The sequence below is a fragment of the Lycium ferocissimum genome, chromosome 6 (assembly GCF_029784015.1).
Source record: "Lycium ferocissimum isolate CSIRO_LF1 chromosome 6, AGI_CSIRO_Lferr_CH_V1, whole genome shotgun sequence".
Taxonomy (NCBI): domain Eukaryota; kingdom Viridiplantae; phylum Streptophyta; class Magnoliopsida; order Solanales; family Solanaceae; genus Lycium; species Lycium ferocissimum.
Window position 1 is genome coordinate 11,158,575 of NC_081347.1, and position 24,489 is coordinate 11,183,063.

The 24,489-nt window shown below is 35.2% G+C and overlaps 1 protein-coding gene across 2 annotated transcripts; it reads right to left on the minus strand.

Annotated features, from left to right (window-relative positions):
- Window positions 1–4,610: 4,610 nt before the first annotated feature.
- On the minus strand, window positions 4,611–9,873 carry LOC132059317 (probable Histone-lysine N-methyltransferase ATXR5). Of its 2 annotated transcripts, none has more exons than XM_059451899.1 (6): window positions 9,245–9,873; window positions 8,883–8,963; window positions 6,372–6,598; window positions 6,184–6,284; window positions 5,429–5,641; window positions 4,611–5,229 (listed from the first exon to the last, which is right to left on the minus strand). In XM_059451899.1, the coding sequence occupies exons 1-6, from the start codon at window positions 9,651–9,653 to the stop codon at window positions 5,070–5,072; spliced, it is 1,191 nt and encodes a 396-aa protein (XP_059307882.1). In that variant the 5' UTR covers window positions 9,654–9,873; the 3' UTR covers window positions 4,611–5,069. The 2 variants fall into 2 exon arrangements, with proteins under 2 accessions (XP_059307882.1, XP_059307883.1); XM_059451900.1 differs by having other exon boundaries at window positions 6,372–6,595; window positions 9,245–9,872.
- Between the last annotated feature and the right edge of the window lie 14,616 nt (window positions 9,874–24,489).

Here is a 24,489-nt window from a genome sequence, read left to right on the forward strand (position 1 = left end):
CTAGGTCGGTCATCCCCGACCCTCTTCTTCCTCATCATCTTGATCCCTAAATCCATCACCAAGAGCTTATGTCGGGTTGTAAGGTTGTCGCTCGGAATGACCTTACAGTCTTTGCACAGACCTTTATCACCCTTTCTAAGGAGTAAAAAATCAATTGAGTCTTAGCCACCGAACTACGGAAGGTTACCAAGTGCTCCTCCTTCTTTGGGAAACTCGAATTGGCTATTACCAACCCAAAAGCTCTTGCAAAATCCAAAAGTGAAACTCCTCCTCCATTTCTGTCCCCGAAGCCAAAGCCTCTATGCACATCATCATAACCTCCCGAAATAGACTCGATGTGCCCATTGAAATCCCCTCCCACGAAAAGCTTCTCAGTAGGCGGTATGCCTCCCACTAACTCGTCCAAATCCTCCCAAAAGCGCCTCTTCTCCTCTTCGCCTAAGCCCGCTTGCGGCGCATATGCACTAATAATGTTCAAAGTGAGCCTTTCAACGACCACCTTAATCGGCATCATCCTATCAGTGACTTTCCTAACCTCTATCACCTGATCCCTTAAATCACTATCTACTAAAATGCCTACGCCATTCCTATACTTCGATCTACCAGAGAACCAAAGCTTATACCCGTCTACCTCCTTAGCTTTAGGACCTACCCATTTGGTCTCTTGGACACAAGCTATATTAATCTTCCTCTTCTTAAGAATCTTAACTAGCTCTATGGACTTCCCCGTTAACGTCCCAATGTTCCAAGAGCCTACTCTCAGCCTAGACGCTCCTTTAACCCACTTACCCCTTCTAACCCTCGTCCCCGTCCCCGAACGAGAACATGACCCTAGTCTACCATCAATACCTAAAGCCACGAAACAAGTATGAACTAATAAATTATTCAAAGGTCTAAAGTCAGCAAAATGTAACTACAAGTGTATGAACAAAGAATAGATATGGCAACCGGGTACCAACTCCGATTGAAGAGAGCGAACACAGTCGCCGCCGGAAAACAGCATTCAACGTCGGAGTTCTTCATTCCTTCGAGGATCGTTTCAACGACCTGAAAGGGAGAAGAGAAGAGGGGGAAAGGAAAGAGAAAGAGAGGACTAGCCGAAAAAAGATGCCGGAAAAGGTCGCCGGCGACGGAGCAGCGGTGTTCTGGCAGCGCCAGACACAGATAAAAAAGGGGAAAAAAGGAGAAGAGAAGAAGAAGAGGAGAAGAAGAAAAGGGAAGAGAGAAGAAAAGTAAATCTGGTCGGAAAAGTAGCCGGCGTTACCTGGTCGCCGGCTTTGCAACGTGACGGTGGCGCGAAAACCGTTACACCGGATCCGAACGAGTGAATCTTACCGTTGGGTTGGGTGAGCAGAGGAGAGAGGAGAAAGATTGTTGGGTATGTGAAAAAAATCTCATTGGAAGTTGATAAGAAAAAAAAGCTGCATAAAAGGCGTAAAGATACTTCTAAGGGTGTGACGTTTTCAGAAAATAAAAACTTTGTGGACTTTACCCAAAACAAACAGTATCAGAGACAATGTTAAGAGAGTTAATTTTTGGGCAGGCTTGGTCCAACAACTCATGACTTAGCCGTTAAAGAAAGATTAGAGTCCCAGCGAGGACGTCAAGAAATTTTTTTCTAGTGGAAACAAATGTTGCAGAAAAATCTATACAGAACAAACGTCTCTTTTCCAAGTTGGATGGAGGTTCATTGCAGGATAAAGCGGAGAGCTGTGATAGAAGTTAATTAAGGCCAAATATAGCATAGAAGGGGAATGGTACACTGGCCATCTAAATATGCGCTATAGCATGGCTTTAAGGAAACATACCAAGAATTTGTGTAATGAATTCTACTATTTGGCGAAGCTGAAAAGTGGTGATTGCAGAAAGATCAAGTTTTAAAGAAGATAGTTGGTTGGAACCTGCTCATGTTAAAGACACTTCAAGTGAACATTATGGTCTTGCAACTTGTAAGGATACATCAATGCACAGAATTGAAATGGAATTATATGACTAGGAACTATGACCTGCTTTACTTGGATATCCACATGTGTCTAATGTTGGTCGGGATCTTCAAAGTTACCGCGAGGTGTGTGTCAAATCCTCCAAACAAAGGATAAGCTATGAATAAGAAGTACACAGAGAAGACAAAAACAAATCTAAACAGCAAAGTCAACTTCATAGAAGGGAACTGCTGTATGCAATAATCAGTAGTCCAAAATAGAAGGACTACGAATATACACATAGGGAGTAATTAACAAGTTTTAAGCTGGCTGCAAGCCTACCCTTCTCCTTTATTCGGGCTTGAGACCGACAATGTGAGCAAGCTCACACAGGCACATTTGGGTTAGAGACAAAGAATGTTGGTTAAACAGAAACAAACATAGAGAGTACAAGAGTACAGTAACTTTTTCTTTGGTCATAGTTGGGAATAAAGGAGCCGCACAAGCACAAGTGAGCAGTAACATGGGAAGTGACAGAAAACAAGAAGACAGCCTAATGGAAACAAATGTAATGTCACTACTGTGGCACTTATGTATTGCTAAAGAGTAATAATTTAAGATGAAATGAGGGCGTTGACTCAAGGTTCAACATTTTGATAAGACGAAAATCCAATTGCATTAGTTTGAAGTTCCTAAGCTAATTTAGGTTAGTTGTGCGAACGAACTCTCACACTGGAAATCAATTCGAAAAAGGTGTAGAGATGCTCCTAATGACGTAAGGCCTTCTAAGAAAACCATGTGGAATTAGCTCAATACGGACGGTATCAAACTACGTTAAGATTTTCTTTGGGCAAGTTTAACCCAACAAACCAGTATCAGAGCCGATGGTGCAACTGGACAACTAGGTAGGGAGATGGCACAGAGTAGCTCTTGTTTTGCCGCCCATGAAGAGCTAAGAAACAAGTCCAACAGAGGGTGATGGTGTAAGTAGGTTGATTCCTTTGCCCATCCATCTCCGAAGTAGCTCTCATGTTGTGGCCTATGAAGAGCTAAGAAACAAGCCCAACAGAGTGTGATAGCGTGGAATGAGTTGATTTAATACTGTTGCCCCGTCTACTGATTGGTTTACTACATTTATATGTAGGTTGGAAACGAACACACAAGAAAAATCCTGTAGGCAATACTCGGATGACGTGGGTGGCATACAGTGAATCTCCAAAAAAGACCATGAATCTTTTTGACAAGGAAGACCATAAATCTTGATGATAGGTCATGTGGTAATTAGTTCAACATGGAAGATTATTGGGTATCTGAGCAAAGTCTCAGATTGGAAGTTGATTAGAAAACAAGCTAGATATGAGTTGTAGAGGTACTTCTGATAGTGCGAGGCCTTTTGGGAAAAAACTATGCGGACTTTACCAAAAGCAACCAGTATCAGACCATGTTAAGTGTGTTATTCAGATGGCTTAGTCCAACAACTCACAACTTTCCTGTGAAAGAAAGAAAAGAGTCCCAACAAAGACGTCAAGTAAAACTTTTCCTGTGGAAACAAATGTTCGGGAGAAACCTAAGGTCACAAAACAAACGTCTCCTATCCAAATTGTATGGAAGTTACAGTGTCGGACAAACCAGAGAGCTACTATATGAGTTAATTAAGGCCAATATTGCACGGAAGGGGAATGGTATGCCGGCCGTCTAAATATACCTATGGCATGGTTTTAAGGAAACATACTAAGAATTTGTGTATATTTTGTCGTACTGCTTTGAATTGTTTGTCCTTATACCGAGGGTCTACCGGAAACAACCTCTCTACCTCCCAAGGTAGGGGTAAGGCTTGAGTACACTTTGTCCTCCCCAGAGCCCACTTTGTGGGATTTCACTGGGTATGTTGTTGTTGTACTAAGAATTAGTGTAATGAACTATGTAGCTAGGACCCGCCCAAAATGTTGTTGCACCCGTATCAGATCCTCCCAAAAAGCATAGCTTTTGGAAGATCCGACACACACCTAGCTGCATTTTTTAAGAGTCCAAGAAACATAGATAATGAATTCTACTATTTGGTGAAGCTGAAAAGTGGTGATTGCAAAAAGATCAAGTTTTAGGAAGATAGCTGGTTGCACCCTGCTCATATTAAAGACACTTCAACATCATGGTCTTGCAACTTGTTAGGATGTACCAATTGTAGAGAGTAAATATGGAATTACAAGACTAGGAATTATGACCTGGTTTAGTTGGATATCTGCATAGAGGCATGCCTCACTCAAGACAACTTAGAGAAAGGGATTTTAATATTGCAGTAGATGTTATATCAGCTGAAGCTGTGATGAACTGTAGATATCAGTTTCTGCATTGCCATTCAGCTGTTCATTTTGGTGTCTGGTCTTGAACTTTTTTTGGTGTGCAACGGCGACGCCTAAGCATGTTAAGTGTTCCCTGGAAGTTGACAGAGACAGATAATAAGGAAATCACCAGAATCAATATGGTCACCACTCACGGTACCCTCATGCATTCCATGGACTGACTGGAAGAAATAACTTAGTACAATCTTTTGAAGGAACATCTGATACTGAACATAGTGTAAACTATAGATGCTTACAAACTTTGATTTTCTGGTGCAAATGCACAATATAAATGATTTTGACACATCAATGGACTTCGCTGATCTAAGATTTTCAGAAGGAAGTCTAATCCTGTATAACTTGTCAATCAAAATAATATCTTTGCCTGTAGAATCAGCAGCATTCAAAAGGTAACCAGCCAAAGATGGCTTTACATTAACCAAAAATGGTCAAGAATGGACAATAAAAGAAGCATTCTATAATAGTCACCTCTTAGACTCTATAAAACTGATGCAATTTTTTTGCTCGAAGCAATTACATAGGATGGATTAAGGCCTACATATGTCAATGTATAAATGAAAATGACAATGTTACCTAGAAACTTAAATCTCCAAAACTTTTCGGACTTTGACCGAGAATTTTCTCTGCTGTGGTGTATCTATCTCCATATAAATGGCCACCATACAGCTCGACACTTTGATAAATTAAAGAAGGGAAAAAAGGCTTTAACCTGAACTAGTTGTGTTGTTATGAAGAAGAAAGATCTCCTGATCCTAGGTTCACTAGGAAAAGCTACATAAGACAAATTTTAAACAAAATGATGTGTTGGATATTCATGCTCATATCCATTATAATCATAGTACAGCCGCTCTCCCTTAGCTATATCACGAAGCGCAACCAAAAGAACGCGACATGCACCATTTACACTGTATCTCACACATTTCAGGTTCTGCTTCTTCTTACCCTCCCTGCAAAAATTGGAATAGTCTCAAGAACAGTAGGTTGGTTATTTTTCAATTTCTATAAGATTTCTTGATATGAAAGGAAAGAGATTCTGAAATTGATTGTCTACAGTTGGTCGAGCATATCACAAAAATCCAAGATTTATGGAGGAGAAAAGATGGATAATGATAGTTTTAGAAGGTAAGAATGAGGCTGCTGGCTTACGGTGAATGGTTATTTATGCCATTAATAAACCGAGAAATGTTTCCACGCTTATCAGGGCAGATAACAAGACTTCTTAATGGATCTCTGGCTAAAAGAAGGGTCATCATGCTATCACAATCATCCTCCTGCCGATTCCTGATATAATCAACATCGCCTGTGTATTCTGCTATTATTGTCAAGTCCTTTATAGGCCCATCAGCTTCTACAGTATAGCTGCATTAATAAGATGCATTAAATTTCATGTGCAAATACAATTCAAACAGACAAGAACAGGACCAGCTCTAAAGGGTAGAAAATAAGGCAGGTACCTTAGGCGCTAAAATTTGAGGGCCCCTATTTTTTTAGCAATAATAGGATTACAGTGTTTTTCATATAAAAGGAAAGAAACCTTTTTAGATTGGGAATAAAGTAATATTTGACTTGATTAATATTTGAGGGGCCTCAGCAGAAATAAGTTTTTCAAAATTAAAATTGATAAAATCTTATCAAAGATCAATAACGTCTCAAGAAAGATTAAATGGATTGGTAATTGAAAGAGAATTATTAGAAGAAAAGATTATAAGAAATTATTAACAACTTTGCATCTCTAAAAACCTAGAAGAATATACTTCAAATAAAAAATATATTAGTTCTTTTTTTCAAAAAAAAAAAAAAAAGTTTAAGGCCTCCTATTAAATTTTGGCTTTAGGCCACTAATGTGCTTGAGCCACCCCTGGACAAGAAATGCACAAGCAAATGGAGGTAACTAGCCATACCCTTCACGAGAATCAAAAACTACCATGAGAGGAGGGCATTCCCCTCTTTTATACATAGCTCTACACTGCTCCAGAGTTTCAGTATCTTCTTTTGTGAGAACCTGATAAAAAAGGAAAAAGTTGCATGGTGAAGTATGAGCTAACACCTTATAACATTCAAAGACCTATAGAATAGACCAGGAGCAAACCTGCATTCCACCGCTTTCAAACTTGGCCCTGTTAGCAGATTTAGGAGCCATGCCAGGCATGTAAGTTAGCTCATCACTGAATTCCATATTGAGAGCTGTCAGTGCAGAAGCAAGAGATGCCATTTGAACTAGCCTCCGGTGAGGATCTTCTGTTGGAGTAAATGGCAATAGCCTTCTGCGTCTCTTGTGGAAAACTAGTGGTCGCTTCCGACGTTTTCTGATATCTACTGACAATGTCGACAGGGAAGGATGGAAAATAAGAACTTAACAATACCTTCTTTTAAAAGTTTAAGGAAAAAAATTTGCTAGCTTGCAATGGATTACAAGTATCTCTTAGCAAAGTATATCTAGGGAAACCTCTGAGATTAGAAAACGAATCAACTCACAATAAATTGTATAATATCTTCAATAGAAGTCATAAATTTACATTCTTCGAAACAGAATGACGAAAATTGCAGCATTATAACACGGTATCAGGAAAAAAGAAAAAAAAACAAGGGAGTAACAAGTGTAACTCATCTTAGTTTTGAATGGAATATTGGTACATAGACCTCCCTAGATAAGTGATATAAGAGCAATTTAGACATTATTTGCTAATCTAATCTTTGTGAAAATGGTCTAGTGTAGGATTTATATATAATTGGATACACTACATAGCTATAAGACAACTAAGTAAAAAGATAAAAATGCACCACTGACAAGTAGCTCTTTAATGAAGTGTAGCAACAAAATCATATCAGTGATGGACAAGCATAAGTTCATATTTTACCAAACAATTTGTGAGCTGACCAGTGCTATCACACTATATTATTAACTGAAATATGCAAATCATCCTCTTGTTAACAAGGATATATCATCCTTGATAGATTTGGTAAGGTAGTTGCACGAATGCTTCCACCAAGCATAATACTTACCTCATTGTGAGTGGTTTGGTCAAAGCATATATTAATCAACAACAATTAAGCCTCAATCCTAACTAGTTGCCGGATGTGGAAAAACCAGAATGCTCTAGAGACAAGCATATATTGTATTTATACTCTAAAGACAAGCATATTAATTGTTAAGTGTCTTTTAATATATGCAAAAGTATAACTCTATCAAAATGGCAACAGTCGCATTTTAGACATTAAAACATCCAAGAAGGTTTTCTTTTGTCAATTAAACCTTACTTTGCATGAATTTTTTTCTGAAAGCAGAAACCTTTTGTGTTCAAAATCAGGTTTACTCATAAAGTAACATAATGACTAAGTAAGATAAAATTGACCAACCTTAATGTCCAACCAAACGATTTCAAAAAAGGCAAGTAGTGTTAGGATGGAGTAATCTGTTAACCTATGGGTTATCCAATTCAAAAGATAACGGTAGCTTATGGTTCATCAAGATAATTCAGTGATTACTCTTTTGTTACTTATTTTGCAAATTACTTTGGATTATCAAATGACATCAGACAAAAAGACAGAAAGACAAATTATTAGCAAAATTCACTTGATCAGAATGATAAAATAATTGTAGAATGCTGTTTCCGCATCAAATTTTGAGATAATCAATGTTGAACTTATACGTCGCACACTAAGCTCATCGATCCACCAACTTGAAACTAAAAATAGAAACAAAAGATAAGAATCGGAAAACATTAAACCATATCAAAAGAGCAAGCAGGAAGCAATCTCTGGCAACCAAAACATAAATTGAACAAGATAAAGAGATGATTTTGTGCCTCTTTCAAGCTAATAAGGCCTAAAGCTGAGCGACGAGTCCACTGGTAGTTGAATCAAGCGAAGTAGAGACATAAGTACACTATTGATTGATCAAAGAAGCTTAACGACAACTTCCATTCCTAGGCCTGAAGGAAAGAGACGAAAGCAACCCCCTCTTCCATCAAAGGAAGCTAATGGAATGGCATTATAAAAGCATGAATCTTGACCCTAGTGAGGGCAGTCGATAAGAGGAATAGGTGCTTTCAAAAGAATAGGGATATTATTACTTTATTGGAAATAGAGATTTCTCAGGGCTAAGTAGGGATAGATCGACCCATAATGGAATAGTAATATAAAAAGGTCTAACGCTAATAGCCGGTAGGTCACCTGAAGAATTGATTGCAGTTTCCGCCCACATCCTTAACTTGCCAGTACGAAAGTACGGCGGCATCTTAGAATAGCGCTATTTCAAGTGAGATTATCCATTTGAAACTCGTAAGGAATATATTGGAAAGCTTTCCTCCTACAATCCTTTTTGACTCGGCTTCTTTTTGGTAATAGATTAACCCCAACTCACGTTTAAGTTCGGAGGGCTTAGATAACTAAACTAGTTTGATCTGTTATGAGAACCTTCTATCTCCATTCCGCTCTAAACAAAACTTAGAATTACAAAAATACATAGACATCAACGAATCCACTCGAAACAAAACTTAGAAGTATAACAAAAAGTACATAGACATCAACCAAAACACCAACATTTGATTGTGTTTACATAACCTATCCGATATAAAGATCACGTCTTTTGATCAAATACCTTGTGCAGATGTACATTTTACCACCATTTGACTCTCTTTCTGAATCCGAAAGAAATCAACAATCTTCTTTTGCGAAAAACCTAAAAACCCACAAAAAAAAACATAATCAATAAAGTACCCTTTTTATCACTTGCATGATCACACTGTCTATGTTGCAAACACCCATGTCGGATCATTCAAAAATGCACTATTTTTAGATATCCGACACGCACCCATCAGCATTTTTGAAGAGTCCGAGCAAACATAGCACATAGTTGCACTATACAAAATACCTCAAAAAACACAATCATGCATTATATTTTCATAATTCACATTAAATTTTTTATTAATTTGTTTTTTTTTTTAATTAATTTGTTCATACTTTTGATAGTACGATGTTGATCAGCAGAGCAATGAGGACAATGCCAGGTTCCAATAGGTACACGAACTACAATAGGCCTTAAACACAACATATGAAACCCTTTGTTACATTCATCACACAGTAACAACTCCTCCGCCCTTTCACCTGACCCACATTGCTCACACACAACCACACCATAATCCTCCCCGCCGCTGACGTCATCGCCGCCGTCATCGCCGCCGCTCTCGCCGTCGCTGTCCGGCGGCAAGTCGACGCGCTTCGCTACTTTCATGATCTCAATCATAGACCTGAATTTCTTCTGCGGCGGCGACACCGGCCGTGGACGGCGGCAGCAGCTGAGCTTCCGGTGAGCTACCGGCCTCGATAATTGAGCCGGCGACGGCGATGAAGCTGAGCTGGATGGAGCCATTGTGAAATGTGGTGAGGACAAGAATTGGAAATAAATTGTTGCTTTGAGGGTGAATTGGGAATAAATTATTACTTCTCTGTTTAATTTAATGTACTACGATACTGTTAGGCTTTTTCTTTTCTTTTTTTTTTTTTTTATATTTTGTTGCAGGTAGTGTTAGAACAAAAAAAGAACCCGAAAACGGAAAAGAAGTCCCCAGAGAGATGATACCCACCCACCCACGTAAACCACCCCACCCTGCAACCCCCTAGGGGTAGCGGGAGAGTAGGTGTTACGTTAGATGACGTGGAGAGATGATTGAAAGAATGTGCCCGGAATTTAATGTGTGTACACTGGAAATACACTATTTAGAAGTCCGGGGTAAGAGTGATAGTTTTGACATTTTGGGGGGAGCTTAATGTAATTCGAGTAGCTTTTTGTATGGATATTTGAGCAAGTTCTTGGGTCGCAAACAGGTCCAATTTGATAAACTAACAACATACCAATAAGCTCATCTAGACATTACTTATCTCATATCTAAAGTTTCCTTTGTTGATATGGAAGAAAATAGATTTTTGCTCACTTATAAACTATGTTATATTTACTAATTTCATCCGTTTCTATTTGCCTTAGTAATTACGAATTCATACGACATATTCAAGGGGGGTCGTGGTCATGGTATATATTATTTGTAGTATAATATTGATTGACGAGACGCGTGATGGAGTTAATAATAGGAGTTGGAAGTTTGGAGGCAGTTCTAAAGATTTCGGGTTAAGCAAGACAAAGGCAGGAGTAAGCGGAGAGAGTCGGATGTGGAAGTGAAGATCGTTATACAAGTCATATCCTAGAGGGGAAGTTTCAAGTATCTAATTGATGAGGATGTCACGCGTGAAGGCTTGCATCCGGGTGCAGGCGGAGCCGGGATTTAAGTCAGGGGGTTCGAATCATGTGTTAAACTAATGAACGAGTATCGGTATTTAATATATTCAAAAAGGCGACAAACTACTTATACACTATATAAATATAAGCATTATCATTACAATTGCACTCGACGAGTTGTCATCTTTTGAAAACGATCAATGATCGCATCATTAGGTACACTTTCAAATACTTCATCCTCTATATAACGAACTAAACAATCATTCAAAAATCCATCACTAATTCTACTTCGCAAGTCATTTTTAATAAACTTCATTGAGGAAAAAGCTCTTTCCAGCCACGTGTAATATCTTAAACAAGTCCCCATGTCTAGTGCATATTTGATTTAACCAATGCCATCGAAAGATCTCCAAGTCCTTTCAAATTTGAAAAAGCTTTTGCCCACTTCTCTCACATAGTAAATATAATTGTCAAGATCAAAACTAAGATCATCAAGCTTGGGCACCGAACTCATTTGGATAATAAGGAAGCTTCATGATCCTTTTTTTATCATAATTTGCAAAAGAATTCTCGGGACTCAAACTAGCCATGCCAGAAGTAGATCGGTATTCACTTCACTAAAACGATTGTTAAGCTCTGAAAGTAAATCAATAACAAGATAAAAAACTTCCACACGCAAATGATAAGAATAGATAACACTTGAGCTTTTACGCTTCGACTTTCCAAGACCATACTTCTCATCCATTTCAGGGATCATAATACCATTCTTTCACAAAATAAGGAGACGTCTTCTACCAAAGAATTCCATTCAAATTCCCTCATCGATTGCAATTTTCTTTTTGTGAAATCAACAAGCTTCATAGCACTAACAATATCTTGATCTTTTCGTTGCAAAGCCATATTCAAATCATATGTAATCGCCAAAATTTTCAACATCAAATGCAACATGTAGATAAACTCATAAGATCTAATGTCTTCCACTAGACTTTTGCCATTGCTTTCTCATGATAATTTGCACCCTCATTTGCAAGAACTCCAAGTACATGCACAATTGATGAGAATAAGGAAATGAAGTTACGTACGAGTCTTAAATGAGATCCCCAACGGTAAAATTTGAAGTCCAAGTTCTTGATTTAATCCACTTCCGTATGAACTTAGAAGCACTAGTAATTCCTCTAGATCTGACATCTCCTGCTTAATATTTAAAACATTGGCAAGAATGTCAAAAAGTTATTCACATCATGATGTTTTTTTGCAATTAAGAGTCAATTGCAATTGATGAAAGCAAAGCAATGTACGCAATATCTTTTTTCGAATAAGAGTTTTATGACCATTAATTTTTGCTTGCATGTTACTAGCTCTACCACAACCTTGTCCCCATTTTGAGAATGACTCAAAGAATGGTCTAAATATAAAGAATAGATGGCTTCTTTCAACGACTTTGCAGATGTATCTTTAACATGAACAAGACCTAGAAATCGCTCGATAACTTTAGCCTCCTTGTTGACATACCGCAAGACAAGGGTCATTTGTTCCTTATGAAAAACATCCTTAGACTCATAACCAAAATTCCAAAATAATCTATTTTCAAGTCTTCAATAATTGCATTCACCGCTTCTTTTGCACAAAAATTCACAATTTCTTTTTGGATATCAGGAGAGTGGTGTTATTTTTTGGAGCTTTTTCTAATACAATATTTTCACATCTTCCATCTTATCCGCATACCACTTTAAGAGATCTAGAAAATGACCCCTTCTTGTATAGTTACCACTCATTGACCTAAAAGGCATTCCTTCTTTTAAAAGATACCTTATCACATCAGCATTAAGCATTCGAAAGCGAACCCGATAATCACCTTTAAATTTCTCGAAAGGCTTGTCAAATGAAGTTAGAATAGATTGTTCTTGATTCATTAAATCTAGCATCATCATGAAACATCAAGTATGAACACTATTCACTTCACCCCACAATGCTTTTTAAGCCTTTCTATACCTTTATTCCAACTTCGAAAACCTTTCGTTGTGAAAGCATCACTTACTTTTTTTCCATATCCTCCAAGCTCATTTTTAAACAAGTAACAACATAAGAAAATTCTTTTAACACTATATTCTAACCATTGAGAATATGGATCGTCAAACCAATCGGGATTAAAACGACGCAATTCTCCTCCAATATCTCTACTTGGAAATTCAAATTCTTCGAGTTGGCAAGGTTTCTTTAGTATGTAATATCTCTCGCTCGGTCACGTATATTAGGAGAAAATTTTGACATTTGTTTTCTTCAATACGATTTAAGATCCAAATGTTATTATCCGATGCATTGAAAAGATTGACGGTGTGACGAAGAACTTGGCAAATGAGAACTTGGCAAAGGAGAGCTATGAGTAGTATTTGAAGGAGCTTGAGGCTTGAAGAAATTCGTGATCATCTTGACTTTTTCTTAAAGATCCTAAAGTCGAAAACACTGAACACTTCAAATTTTGGAGAGCATACAAAAGCAATATATAATGATTTTCACAATAGCTTTTAAAGGCTATTAACATTTAACAATCAAATAATCTTAGTGTGAGCTTTTCGTTTTGCTTAACTTTAATTAATAATAGTTCACAATCTTAAAGTAATTTATTTTGCAAAAAATATCTTAAGCTTGTATCTTGTGTAGTCTCGTACTTAAAGAAAGATATTGCAGAAATAAGAAAAGGACCACATACTTTAGGATTTTGGTATTGAAATTTGGGAAGCAAAACAGGAAAATTTCATAAATATAGAAGGTCAAAGTTGGGGACAGCCTTAGAATCAAAGATTAAAAATCAATTCTTGAATATTATAAAGCAAACAAATGAGGAAGAAGAAAGGGGGAAGGAAGCATAAAAGAAAGAATATCTCATTATCTTGTACATACCGGTCGGCGGAGTCGGCAATCGGAGGCCGTCGAGGCGTCCCGTCTCTAAAAGTGAAAGAGGGCAACAAAGTGGTGATTTGCGAACTTGAAGCAAAAGTTAAAACCTAGCTTTTTTTGAAAATTTATTTTTGATTTGGCTTTGTTGTGAAGAAAGATGAAAAAGAATGGTTACAAGTCGTTTGGTTTTTTGCTTTTGGGGTTAGATTTGTTAATTTTAAATTTTGTACCCCCAAAATCCCAATGGAAAAAATTTGCTTCGTTTGCCTTTTGCTTTTGGGTTTGGATTGTTAATTTTATATTTTGTACCCCAAAATCTGGAAAAGCTCCAATTGTTTAATTTTTCTAATTTTAAAAAAAAAGAATTATAAAAGGAAATGTTGCTTTATACCAAAGAAAACAAAAAAAAACGTATTCGAACTGCATCACGAGTGGGATAGCGCTTTGCTATGTTAATTTGCTTACTTATGTATGGGGGTTCGCAAGTAAATATTATCTATATTTACTAATTTTTCTAGTACAAATACGAGGTCTGAAAAAGCTGTAGCTATTGGGTTCGGCGAACCCACATATATCCGCGTAGCTCAATGTGATAAGAATGTGTCTCCCTGAGGCTTTCAGGAAAATTCTATAGAGTGGTGGTTCAGCCAACATTGTTGTATGGGGCCGAGTGCTAGTCAGTCAAGAACATCCACATTCAGAAGATGAATGTAATAGAGATGAGAATGCCTAGATGGATGTGTGGACATACTAGGAGAGATATGATTAGGAACAAAGTTATACGGGGCATGGTGGGAGTGACTTTTTGAAGGAAGCATTCTTTGAGATTTTTTGTGAAGGGAGGTTGGATGCACGTGGAAGGAGAGGTTAGCTATAACGGGAGTTAGGAGAGGTAGAGGTAGTAAGATGATTCGACAAGTCATGGCACAGGTTCAACTTACTAAGGATATGACCCTAGATAGAAAGGTATCAAGGTCGAGGATTAGGGTAGAACGTTAGTAGGTAGCGAGTATTGTCGCGCTTCATATGGGAGAGACAGGGGCTAGCCTCGCGTTTCTCCTTAAAGTAGTCAAAGGGCTTTCTTTTCTTTTGTGTTTATTAATATTTATTGTTTCATTTTGCTGCGCTATCCATTGTTTTGTCTTATTTTCTTGCAACCACAGCGAATGCTTCTTTTTCTTTGAGTAGATAATCTATCAAAAACAATCTCTACATCACTAAAGTAGGGATAAGGTCACCGCGAGATCCTATCTCTACTGACCCTTGTGAAATTACAGTTACTTGTTGTTGTTTGTTTTTAATTTCATTTTTTTTTGTTATAGGTCGGAATATGTCGGAATATATTAAGTAGGCAAAAGTCATAGATAGCCCTAATTTCTGGCATTCTACTTTGGCTACCTCCTTTTGTTCCCGAATACCTAAACTATGCACCATATAGGCACCTTTTTTACGCATATAATATGTGTACTAAAATAACGTGGCAAAATGACCAATTAAATGACGACATGTGGCCTTATATCTATTATTAAAAAAAGAATTAAGTCAAGAAATAAAAATTAAAAATTAAATGTTTGAACTTCCCTATTTATTCCATCAAACCCGCCCCACCCAAACCCATCCGTCTCTCCTTTACCATCGACGATCAGCTGTAGTAGCAATCCCTTCCCTCCTTCCGTTTTTTTTTTTTTTGGTCTTTCTCAGCGATTAAATATCTGGTTATCTAGATTGATGATGGCTTAAAGCAGAGATATCTAACATTGCATTGCAAATAATTACCGGAATGCCAAACTTAGTTTGGGCACTTGATGGGTAATAATTACGAATCGAAATGACATTTGCATTGAGCATTGCCACAGAGAAAGTCCTTTTGCAACCCAGTAGAAGATGGAGTCACGCCAGAAAAAATGGAGTCACGCCGAAAAAAATGAAATTTCACCAGGGAAAATTATATTACCCAAATCTAATGTTTCTTTTACTTGGAGAGAAAACAAGGGAAATGGGTTGAGTTTAAAAGTATAATTGGAGAGAGAAGTGGCAAAGAATTGGAGGGAGAGAGAAAGATGAGGGGAAGGATTGAGGAGGAAGACGACTGTCTTCCTCTCTTTATCTTTTAAATTAATTGTTTTTTCTTTTTTTTAATTATTTAGGTTATGTTGGCTATTATTAGGTGTATAAGATGGGGAAAAAAAAGAAGAAAGAATATTATTTGACTCGTTTCACGCGCTTCAAGAGGTGAAGAACACGTTTTTGGCTACCTCGGCAAAAAGTATCGTGGTTCAAATGTGTACTAGTTTAGGTATCATAACAAGGGCAGAGTAGGTGGCATTGTGGTAAAGTTTAGGGGGTTGTCTATGACTTTTACCTATTAAGTATTGAACATTCATTTTAGTTGATCGTCTAATTTGTACGATAACATTGAGCGAACATGGAGGAAAGGAGGGGAGCAAGGCAGAGATATATAAAGTTTACACTAATTAAGGGCCGCAAATGAATACTGACTCAATCTACCTTATATGTACGTTGTTGGATTATTTTAAATATTAGCTATAATTTATTATGTAATGCTTTAGGTTTAATATAAAGTTAGTCCAAATAATTTCAATGTGCTAAATTAACCTAACCCCGAAGGACTTTTGAGTATTTAGTGCAACAGGAAATTTGATTTCAGATAGTGATATTATTCTTTTGATAACAAATTTGTTTTTCATTTCATCCTTGTTTAGAAATAACTTTAAGATTCTAAAGGCTAATGTGCACCGTTGAGCGCACGGAATTTAATGTGCGCACTGTTGCGCGTTTCTTTTTTACACTATTTAGCCGTTAAACGGAGCTTTAGGCTTTAGAGGAAAGAACGGGGTAAGAGTGATAGTTTTGACATTTTTAGGGGAGCTGAACGTAATTTAAGTAACTTCTTATATGGATATTTGTGTAAATTTTCGTATAAAAATCGAACTGAAACTAGGTCCAATTTGATAAACCAAGAACAAGCAACAGCTCATCTAAACTTTACTTATCTCATATCTAAAATTTCCTTTGTTGGTATGGAAGAAAAGATACTTTTGCTTAAGATTAAATTATGTTATATTTTCTTATTTCTTTTTTTTTTTTTTTTGGTTATAGGTCGGAATATATTAAGTTTTAAACATTCATTTTAAGTTGATGATCTAATTCGTACAGTAACATTGACCGAACATGGAGGAAAGGAGGGGAGCAAGGCAGAGATATAACCACATCTAATTTACTGTAATTAAGGGCCACAAATGTATCTTGACTCAATCCGCCTTACATGTACGTTGTTAGATAACGGAATTTAATATGTAATGCTTTGGTTTAATCTAAGTTAATTCAAATAATTTCAATGTGTTAAATTAGCCTGATCCTGGAGGAATTTTGAGTATACTTTGCGCAGAAGGAAATTTGATTTCAGATTTAGTAATATTATTCTTTTCGTAACAAATTTGTTTTTCATTTCATCCTTGTATAGAAATAAATTTAAGATTCTAAATTGATTAATTTTAAATAAAATCAAATGAAAATGTTGTACCCCCCAAATATTTAATTGATGTGATGAGAAGTTATTATAAGTATGGCCGCAATATTTTAATATCCTCCTTCTTAGACAACAATATTAACTTATGTTAATTTTGGGGAAAAATCTACTTCTTAGAACGAATTTTAAGCTAAACAATGTGCGCTCACACACACAATTTAGCTGATAAACGGGGTAAGAGTGATAATATTGACTTTTTTTTTTTTTTTGGAGGGAGGGTGGTGGGGGGTATGTAATTTGAGTAACTTCATCTATTGTATTTGTGCAAGTTGTTAGAAAAATTGAGCTGCAAATAGGTCTTGGTAAACCAGCAACAACCAATAGCATATCTAAATTTTACTTTTCTCATATTTGTCAATATGGAAGAAAAGAAATCTTGTTCAACTTTAAATTGTGTCGCATTTTCTAAAATTTCATTTTATATTATAGGTCAAGAGGTATATTATGTTTGAACTTTCGTTTTCGATTAATTGTCTATTTCATATGACAATATTGACCGAAGATATGGAGAAAATGAGGAGAGCCAGAAAGGAACTATAACCACATCTTACATCTCATGGAAATTACCGTAAGGAATGCAATTGAATTATGACTCAATCCGTCGTACATATACATTGTTAGATTATTCAAATGTTGTAACAATACTTTAGGTTCAGTATGAAAACTTTATCCAAATAATTTTAATGTGTCATACTCCTTCCATCCGGTTTTACTTGTGACATATTGATTTAGCATGCCTATTAAAGAGCCAAAAACAGAGTGGTAAGTTTACCATATAACCCATAATTATTGCTAATTAGCTAATGATTGAAATCAATTAAAGCTTACAAAAAAAATGTGCAGCCAACTAATTAAGTAATGAGCTCCAAGAATTCACATATTCTCCATAAAAAGATATTTTTGGGAAAAAGTATCGGGAAAAAACCAAGTTTGACTAGTGTAATTTCAAAGTGTTAGGAAAAAGGAATTGGAAAATTTGACTTATTAATACTAAGGATAAAATAGAAAAATAATAATAATAATAATAATAATAATAAAAATAAATTATCTCTTGATTTCCTAAAGTGGACAAGTAAAATTGGACAACTATTTATAATAGGATGAAAATGATTTTCACCCCTCAACTTTGCTTTAAAAATCAAACTCCTCCCTCAACTTTGAACAATAGTCATTATTCCCCCTTATCCTAATTAACTTGTTTAAATTTCTATTTTACCCTTATATTATCAACTTGTCTTTTTTTCTTTAAAATCATGATGATATTTTTTATCTTCTTAATCTATGTAACAATTTTCCTATAAGAAAATAAATATTATTTCAAGCCGAAAAAAGAAAAGTAAGAAATTCTAATTGAGTATATAACTTAATATCGTTCTATAATGAAATAAATGAGAACAATAAGAATTTTTTTTATTAATAATAATCAAAACTCTAATATTTGTATTTATACAAGTAAAAATAACATGTAATAATAACTTTAAATATGTTTCAATGCAGGTAATACAAATTAATTAATTAATTAAAACAGAGGTATATTCTATAAGAAATTCCTAAAAGGTTATCTATTTATAATTAAATGAATTTTAAATTATTATTTAAAAATTCTTCCATTAATGACAACCAAAACTCGTTTATATATTGACGATAAAGAATACGATATCAATGAAACTTATGTATGTGTGTGTGTGTGTGTATATACTTTATGGATTTAATTCTTTTTGTTATAGAACGATATTAAGTTATATACTCAATGATAAATATATTAAATATCAATCATAAATAAAGTTTTATTTAAGCTCATATTATAAGTAGACCAATCCTTTTAGAATTTATAACAAAATCTAATATTACTTTTTATGATTGATATTTAGGTAAAAAAAAAATATTACTGTACATAATATAAAAAGGTATTATTTAGATGAGGGATTAAAAATCTCAAGGGTAAAATAGACATTGCATAGGATAAAGGGGGGAGAATGTTTATTATTCATAGTTGAATGTTTATTGTTCATAGTTGAGGGGGAGTTTGATTTTTAAAGCAAAGTTGGGGGTGAAAATAATTTTCACCCATTTATAATATAGTGGACAAATAAAAATAGACTGAGGGAGTACTAAACTAGGGCAAATAATTAGTTGCTTCATGTTTCTATATGTTAAGATTCATTGAATTTAACATATTAAGATATTGCTTATATATATTGTTACGCGAGTTTGCTCAGTCCAATCTTAACTAGATTAACATCTAATAGAAGACAATCACAATGAATCTCATTAATATCGACTTACATCTCCCATATGTACGAAAAAGTACCTGCAAATTCGTTAGTTATGATAAATGATAGCGAAATCTACATGGTGTGGCAAACTGTAGTAAGCAATTATATTTAGTAGCTATAGTTTACATTAATTACTTCTCATTAATTGCTAAAAGTTGTATTTGAATTACCCATCATAGCTACACTATATAATTTAGAATAGTCTGTTTTTATTATTTTTATTTTGACTGAGAATTTTAGGATTAGCTTTGAGATGCTTCTTCTCTCCGCCGCCACCGACCACCACAAAGATCTCTTGTGTTCTTCCGCCGTCACCGTCTCTCTTTCTAATCTCCGACGAGTTCTGCCGCCGTCGAACACCCTAAACACTGGAGAAACTCTCTCTCTATTCAACTGTAACATCTGGTCTCGCTCTAATCTTCGGCGAGTTCCGCTGCCGTCGCCTTCTCTCTCTCTCTCTAATCTCCGGTGGTACACTTTATTATCCAGATCTTGTAGCGACGCCATGCCTCCCTTCGCCGCCGAAGCTCCGTCGTGACCACCGCCGGTGCATCTCTCCAGATCTGGTCCCTCTAGATCTTCTACTGTAACGACTGTTGGCACTCTCCAGATCCGGTCGTTTTCCGCGCGTACCGCCTCAGATCTGAGCTTTTTATTTTTTTATATTTCAAATCGAAGTGTATTTTATTTTCTTGTATCTGAGATGAAGGTGTACATTTGAGTGTATTCGTTAATTTTTTAGCATACAATCCAGTATTTGGGGTGTATTTCATTTCTTGTATTCAGTATTTGAGTGTATTCGTTAATTTTTTAGTGTAAAATACAGTGTTTCTTTATGTATTTTTTGCTTGTATTTTGAAGGGTATTTTTTTGTATACAACCGACTTTAAATATAGTAAAGTGAATATAGTGTAAAGGTAGCTACAAATGAATACAGTTGAGTTGAATACATTTGACTTGAATACAACTTAGTTGAATACATTTGACTTGAATACAACTTAGTTGAATACATCTGATTTAAATACATCGAAATTTGACTTGAATACAGCGAAATCTGACTCAGCCGAATTTTGAATACAATCTACTGTAGCGCGTGAATACATTCTATTGTAGCTACGAAATGTAATTAGCAAGAGTATAGCTATGCCTAAAGAAAAAAATCTCCAAAATGTAGTCATTTGTGTAAGCTGACCTAAATGAAAACCACAGTAATAAAAGCCCATAAGTAACATAACTAAAAACTTACCCTCCAAAGTTTAAAGATCCATATATAAGGTGCCCTAGTATTTCAATTTCGTTAATTTTTCAAGGAACATTACTAACTTAAGCATCAGTGTTTACCCTTCAATTTGTTGGGTTTTTTGTTGTAATTTTTTTTTTTTTTGAAATTAAATAAACCATTTATGAAGATTTGAAGGAATGCTGAAACTCGTGGGAAAAACCATAACAATAGATTAAGCTTAAATACACACATTCAAGGAAAGCAATACTAATGTGACATTCTCCTTGTCCTTGTCCTTGTCCAAGCAAGTTGGGAGTACCTTTAGTTTAGACACTTATATCTTAATTTCCTAATGAGATAAACAATGTCTTATGGTTTTTCTATAATAATAATCTAAAAGCTTTGGTTCAGGAAGTAATAGACATTAATTAAGATGTGTGCAAGTGGATTCGGACACCGCAATTATTTATATATAAGAAAAAAGAGACAAAAATATTCATAAGTATCGTTAAAACAAAAGAGAACCGGCGTTAGTACTACATTAAAAGGGCTTAAATTTATACATTAGAGGTAAGTGTAGACTTTGGAGGCAGTTGATAGGTTTTATTCCCTCACAAGATGATTTAATAACAATAATTGGAATGTGTGCAAGACACGTGATTTTCTTCTGTCAAAACATTACTTTCTTAAGTTGATGCTCGGTTTTGCTCGTTCTAAAATTAGTACATGCCGAAAGAATATTCTAAATTTGCATTTGCAAATGAGATATTACATAAAATTTTAATCTCAAATTTAGATAACAAAAAGTAAGACAATTACATATTACATGCACAATTTATTCTTTTGTTATACCAATTGGTGGACCTTTTTGAGGGACGAAGTGCACAGATATATAGTCAATTTGGGAACTATCATTTAAGTCATAATTGAAATTTATAAATTTTTGAACATTTAGCTATTTCGAAAATGACTTTCGATATATGTGTTCTTAAGTTGCAAAAATTCGCGAAGTTGTGCTTTAAGTTTGGCGTATCGCTTGCGCAAGCTAACTTCCGATAATCGCTCCTGAAGTTTAATTTGTCAAGGCCAAAACTAGTTGTAACACATTGATGTATTCTTTCATCGAGATTGAATCCAAACCGCGATGGTATTTTCTTGTTCCTGAATGGGTCTATTTCATCTTTTTAGGTTTATGCTCTACTCCGGGTAAAGATCCAAATCGAAGGCCTATCGGGATTGGGCATGGACGAGCCTCGACACTTTTGGCGCACTTATTTGATGAGCTAAGCCTAAGCGCCATATAAGTCAAAAGCTAGCCTGAGACCTAAAAAAGAACAATTGTGCCTGAAATTTGGCTTGCCAAGGCTAAACTTTGAACATTGTATGTGTGAAGTTTCAAACATATATATTCAACATTGAAAGTAGCTTTTCTGAAGTTTTCATATCTTCTATGTTTTCTATAAATTCATTCAACAACCCACCTGACTTGATTTAAATTTAACTTTCAAATTCAAAATTCAAGAGTCACTTCTTCAAGCCTGCAATAATGGTGATTTGCCAATATTTTCGAACTTTCCATCATAGTCTATTAGGCAAGTGCACTTATAATGAATTTTGGGATCATCATTTAAGTATAGTCGTAGTGCTTAAAAATATATAAGTTTAGGCACTTTAAGATTAACTTCAGATATACGAGTATCTGAAATTTGTCATTTGCTTGTGCAAGCACATGTCAGAGATTTTTGTCCGAAATTTAACTTTACGGTCCCACATTTTGGATAAAATGTTTGAAGTTTAATTCGGTAGTCCCAAACTTCAGACATTTTGTTTGAAGTTGTCACACACTTCAAATATTTTTGTCTAAACTTTGATTTCACAATCCCAAAATTCAAACACTTTGTGAAGTTAGTCAAATTTGTATATTTCAACTTTGTTAGTAAATTTTTTCATTTCCTTTCACTCATGAATTTATTTATCCATTTCATTTCACTTATGGTATCTCATTTCATTTGATTTGATTTCACTCATGGTATCTCGATTAAATTTGTTCATTTACTTAATTGTTTTATTCACCCATTTCATTTCACTCATGCTACCTTATTTCATTTCATTTCATTCCTTTTTACTAATGGCACTTCATTCATTTCATCGTACCTCAATTTATTTATTCATTTTTAACCCATTATTTTCTTATTTATTTCATTTCATTTCATACCTCATCTTGTTTCATTTCTCTCAGGGTGTCTCATTCATTTTATCCATGATTCTTCAATTTACAATACAAATAACCAAAACACTGAAGTTTGCATAGAAGGAGGAGGAGGAGAAGCATAGAAGGATCAGTTTTCTCTGAAGTTTGCATAAACAAGCTTCATATTGAATATTTGTGCACAAAATGTAAAACAATAGCTATTGCTTAAAATAGCTACGTCTGCTATGAAATTTTTATGAGTTGCTTTATCAAAAAAAGAAAGTTAAGTGAGGGTACACATTTTTGGCAGGCTAGTATCAACCCTGTTTACTCTTTTTATGTCGTGTGAGTGTATTGAATAATACTAGGCATTGCTGGAATAATATTTTTCACATTTTTTCAGTATAACTTTCGGTTGTATTATTCAATATCCTAGGATAAGCCCGTCAACCGGTTTGAACCGGACCGGACCGGTAACCGGTTAATAAACCGGCCGGTTTCCGGTTTAAAAACCGGCACCGGCCACCGGTTCCGGTTTACCGGTTTTAAAATGCAAACCGGACCGGTCCGGTTTAAAATGCAAACCGTCCAAAACCTTTTTTTTTTTTTTGTATATATATATATATATATATATATATATTATAGTATTTATTAGTATATTGTAGGTATATTTACATATGTTATATAAGTTTATAAGTAAGGTTTATATATTTACTGACTAACAGCAATACAACATATACGTATATATATATATTAAGTTATATGCTTAAGTTATACTACATATACCTAAAATATACTTATATATATCATATATACTTAGGTTATATAACTTTTATATATATATATATATATATATATATATATATATATATATATATATATATATATATATATATATATATATACATGTTTAAGTTATACGTGGATTAAAATGGAAATGGAGAGGGGTTTATATAGGGGCGGGGGATGGATTAAAGTGTTAAAAAAAAAAGTTTGGGGGGTTGGGGGGTGAGGGGCCAAAATGGGGGTTTGGAACCGTTTGGCAACGGCCATTGCCTATGTCCCAACGGCTATAATTTAAAAAAAAAAAATCAAAAAAAATTGTATTCTGACCGGTTTAACCGGTCCGGTTCCGGTCCCAAAAAAATTGAAACCGGACCGGTATATATTAAACGGTTGACCGGAACCGGTAAACCGGTTCCACCGGTTCCGGTTTTACCAGTCCGGTTACCGGTTTGAACCGGTTACCCAGAATCGGTTGACGGGCTTATCCTAGGATTAAGACTGAAGATAAAAGTAGACCTTTTTTAATTTGTATTTACGAGTAATATGTTTAACATGTCATTCTATCAGTCCAATTTGTCTGGGAATCTTTCTACTTTTGTACTCTCTTACTATAGTGAAGGTAGTGGCGGAGCCAAGATTTTCACTAAGAGGGTTCAAAATATGAAAAAGTAAACACACGAAGAAGTCCAAGGGTGTTCAATGTCTATTATATATATATAAAAAATAATTTTGACCATGTATAAATAGTACAATTTTTCGCTTCCTCCCTCTGCCCCTGAATGAAGGCCTAAATGAATACAAAACCAATAGTTGGATAACAATAACAATAATAATAATAGCCTGGTTGATCAAAATTTTAAAATCTACTTATTTTTTAAAGGGCAAAGGTGCAAATATACCTCTCAACTTTGCGATTTAGAACAGATATACCTCTCGTTAAAAAAATTGTGTACATATGTCCCTGCCGTTACAAAATGGTGCAAATATACCCGTTGATGGATTTTTGAAAAAAAAAATCATTTAGCTCATTTTTTTTTTATAAAAAAAAATAT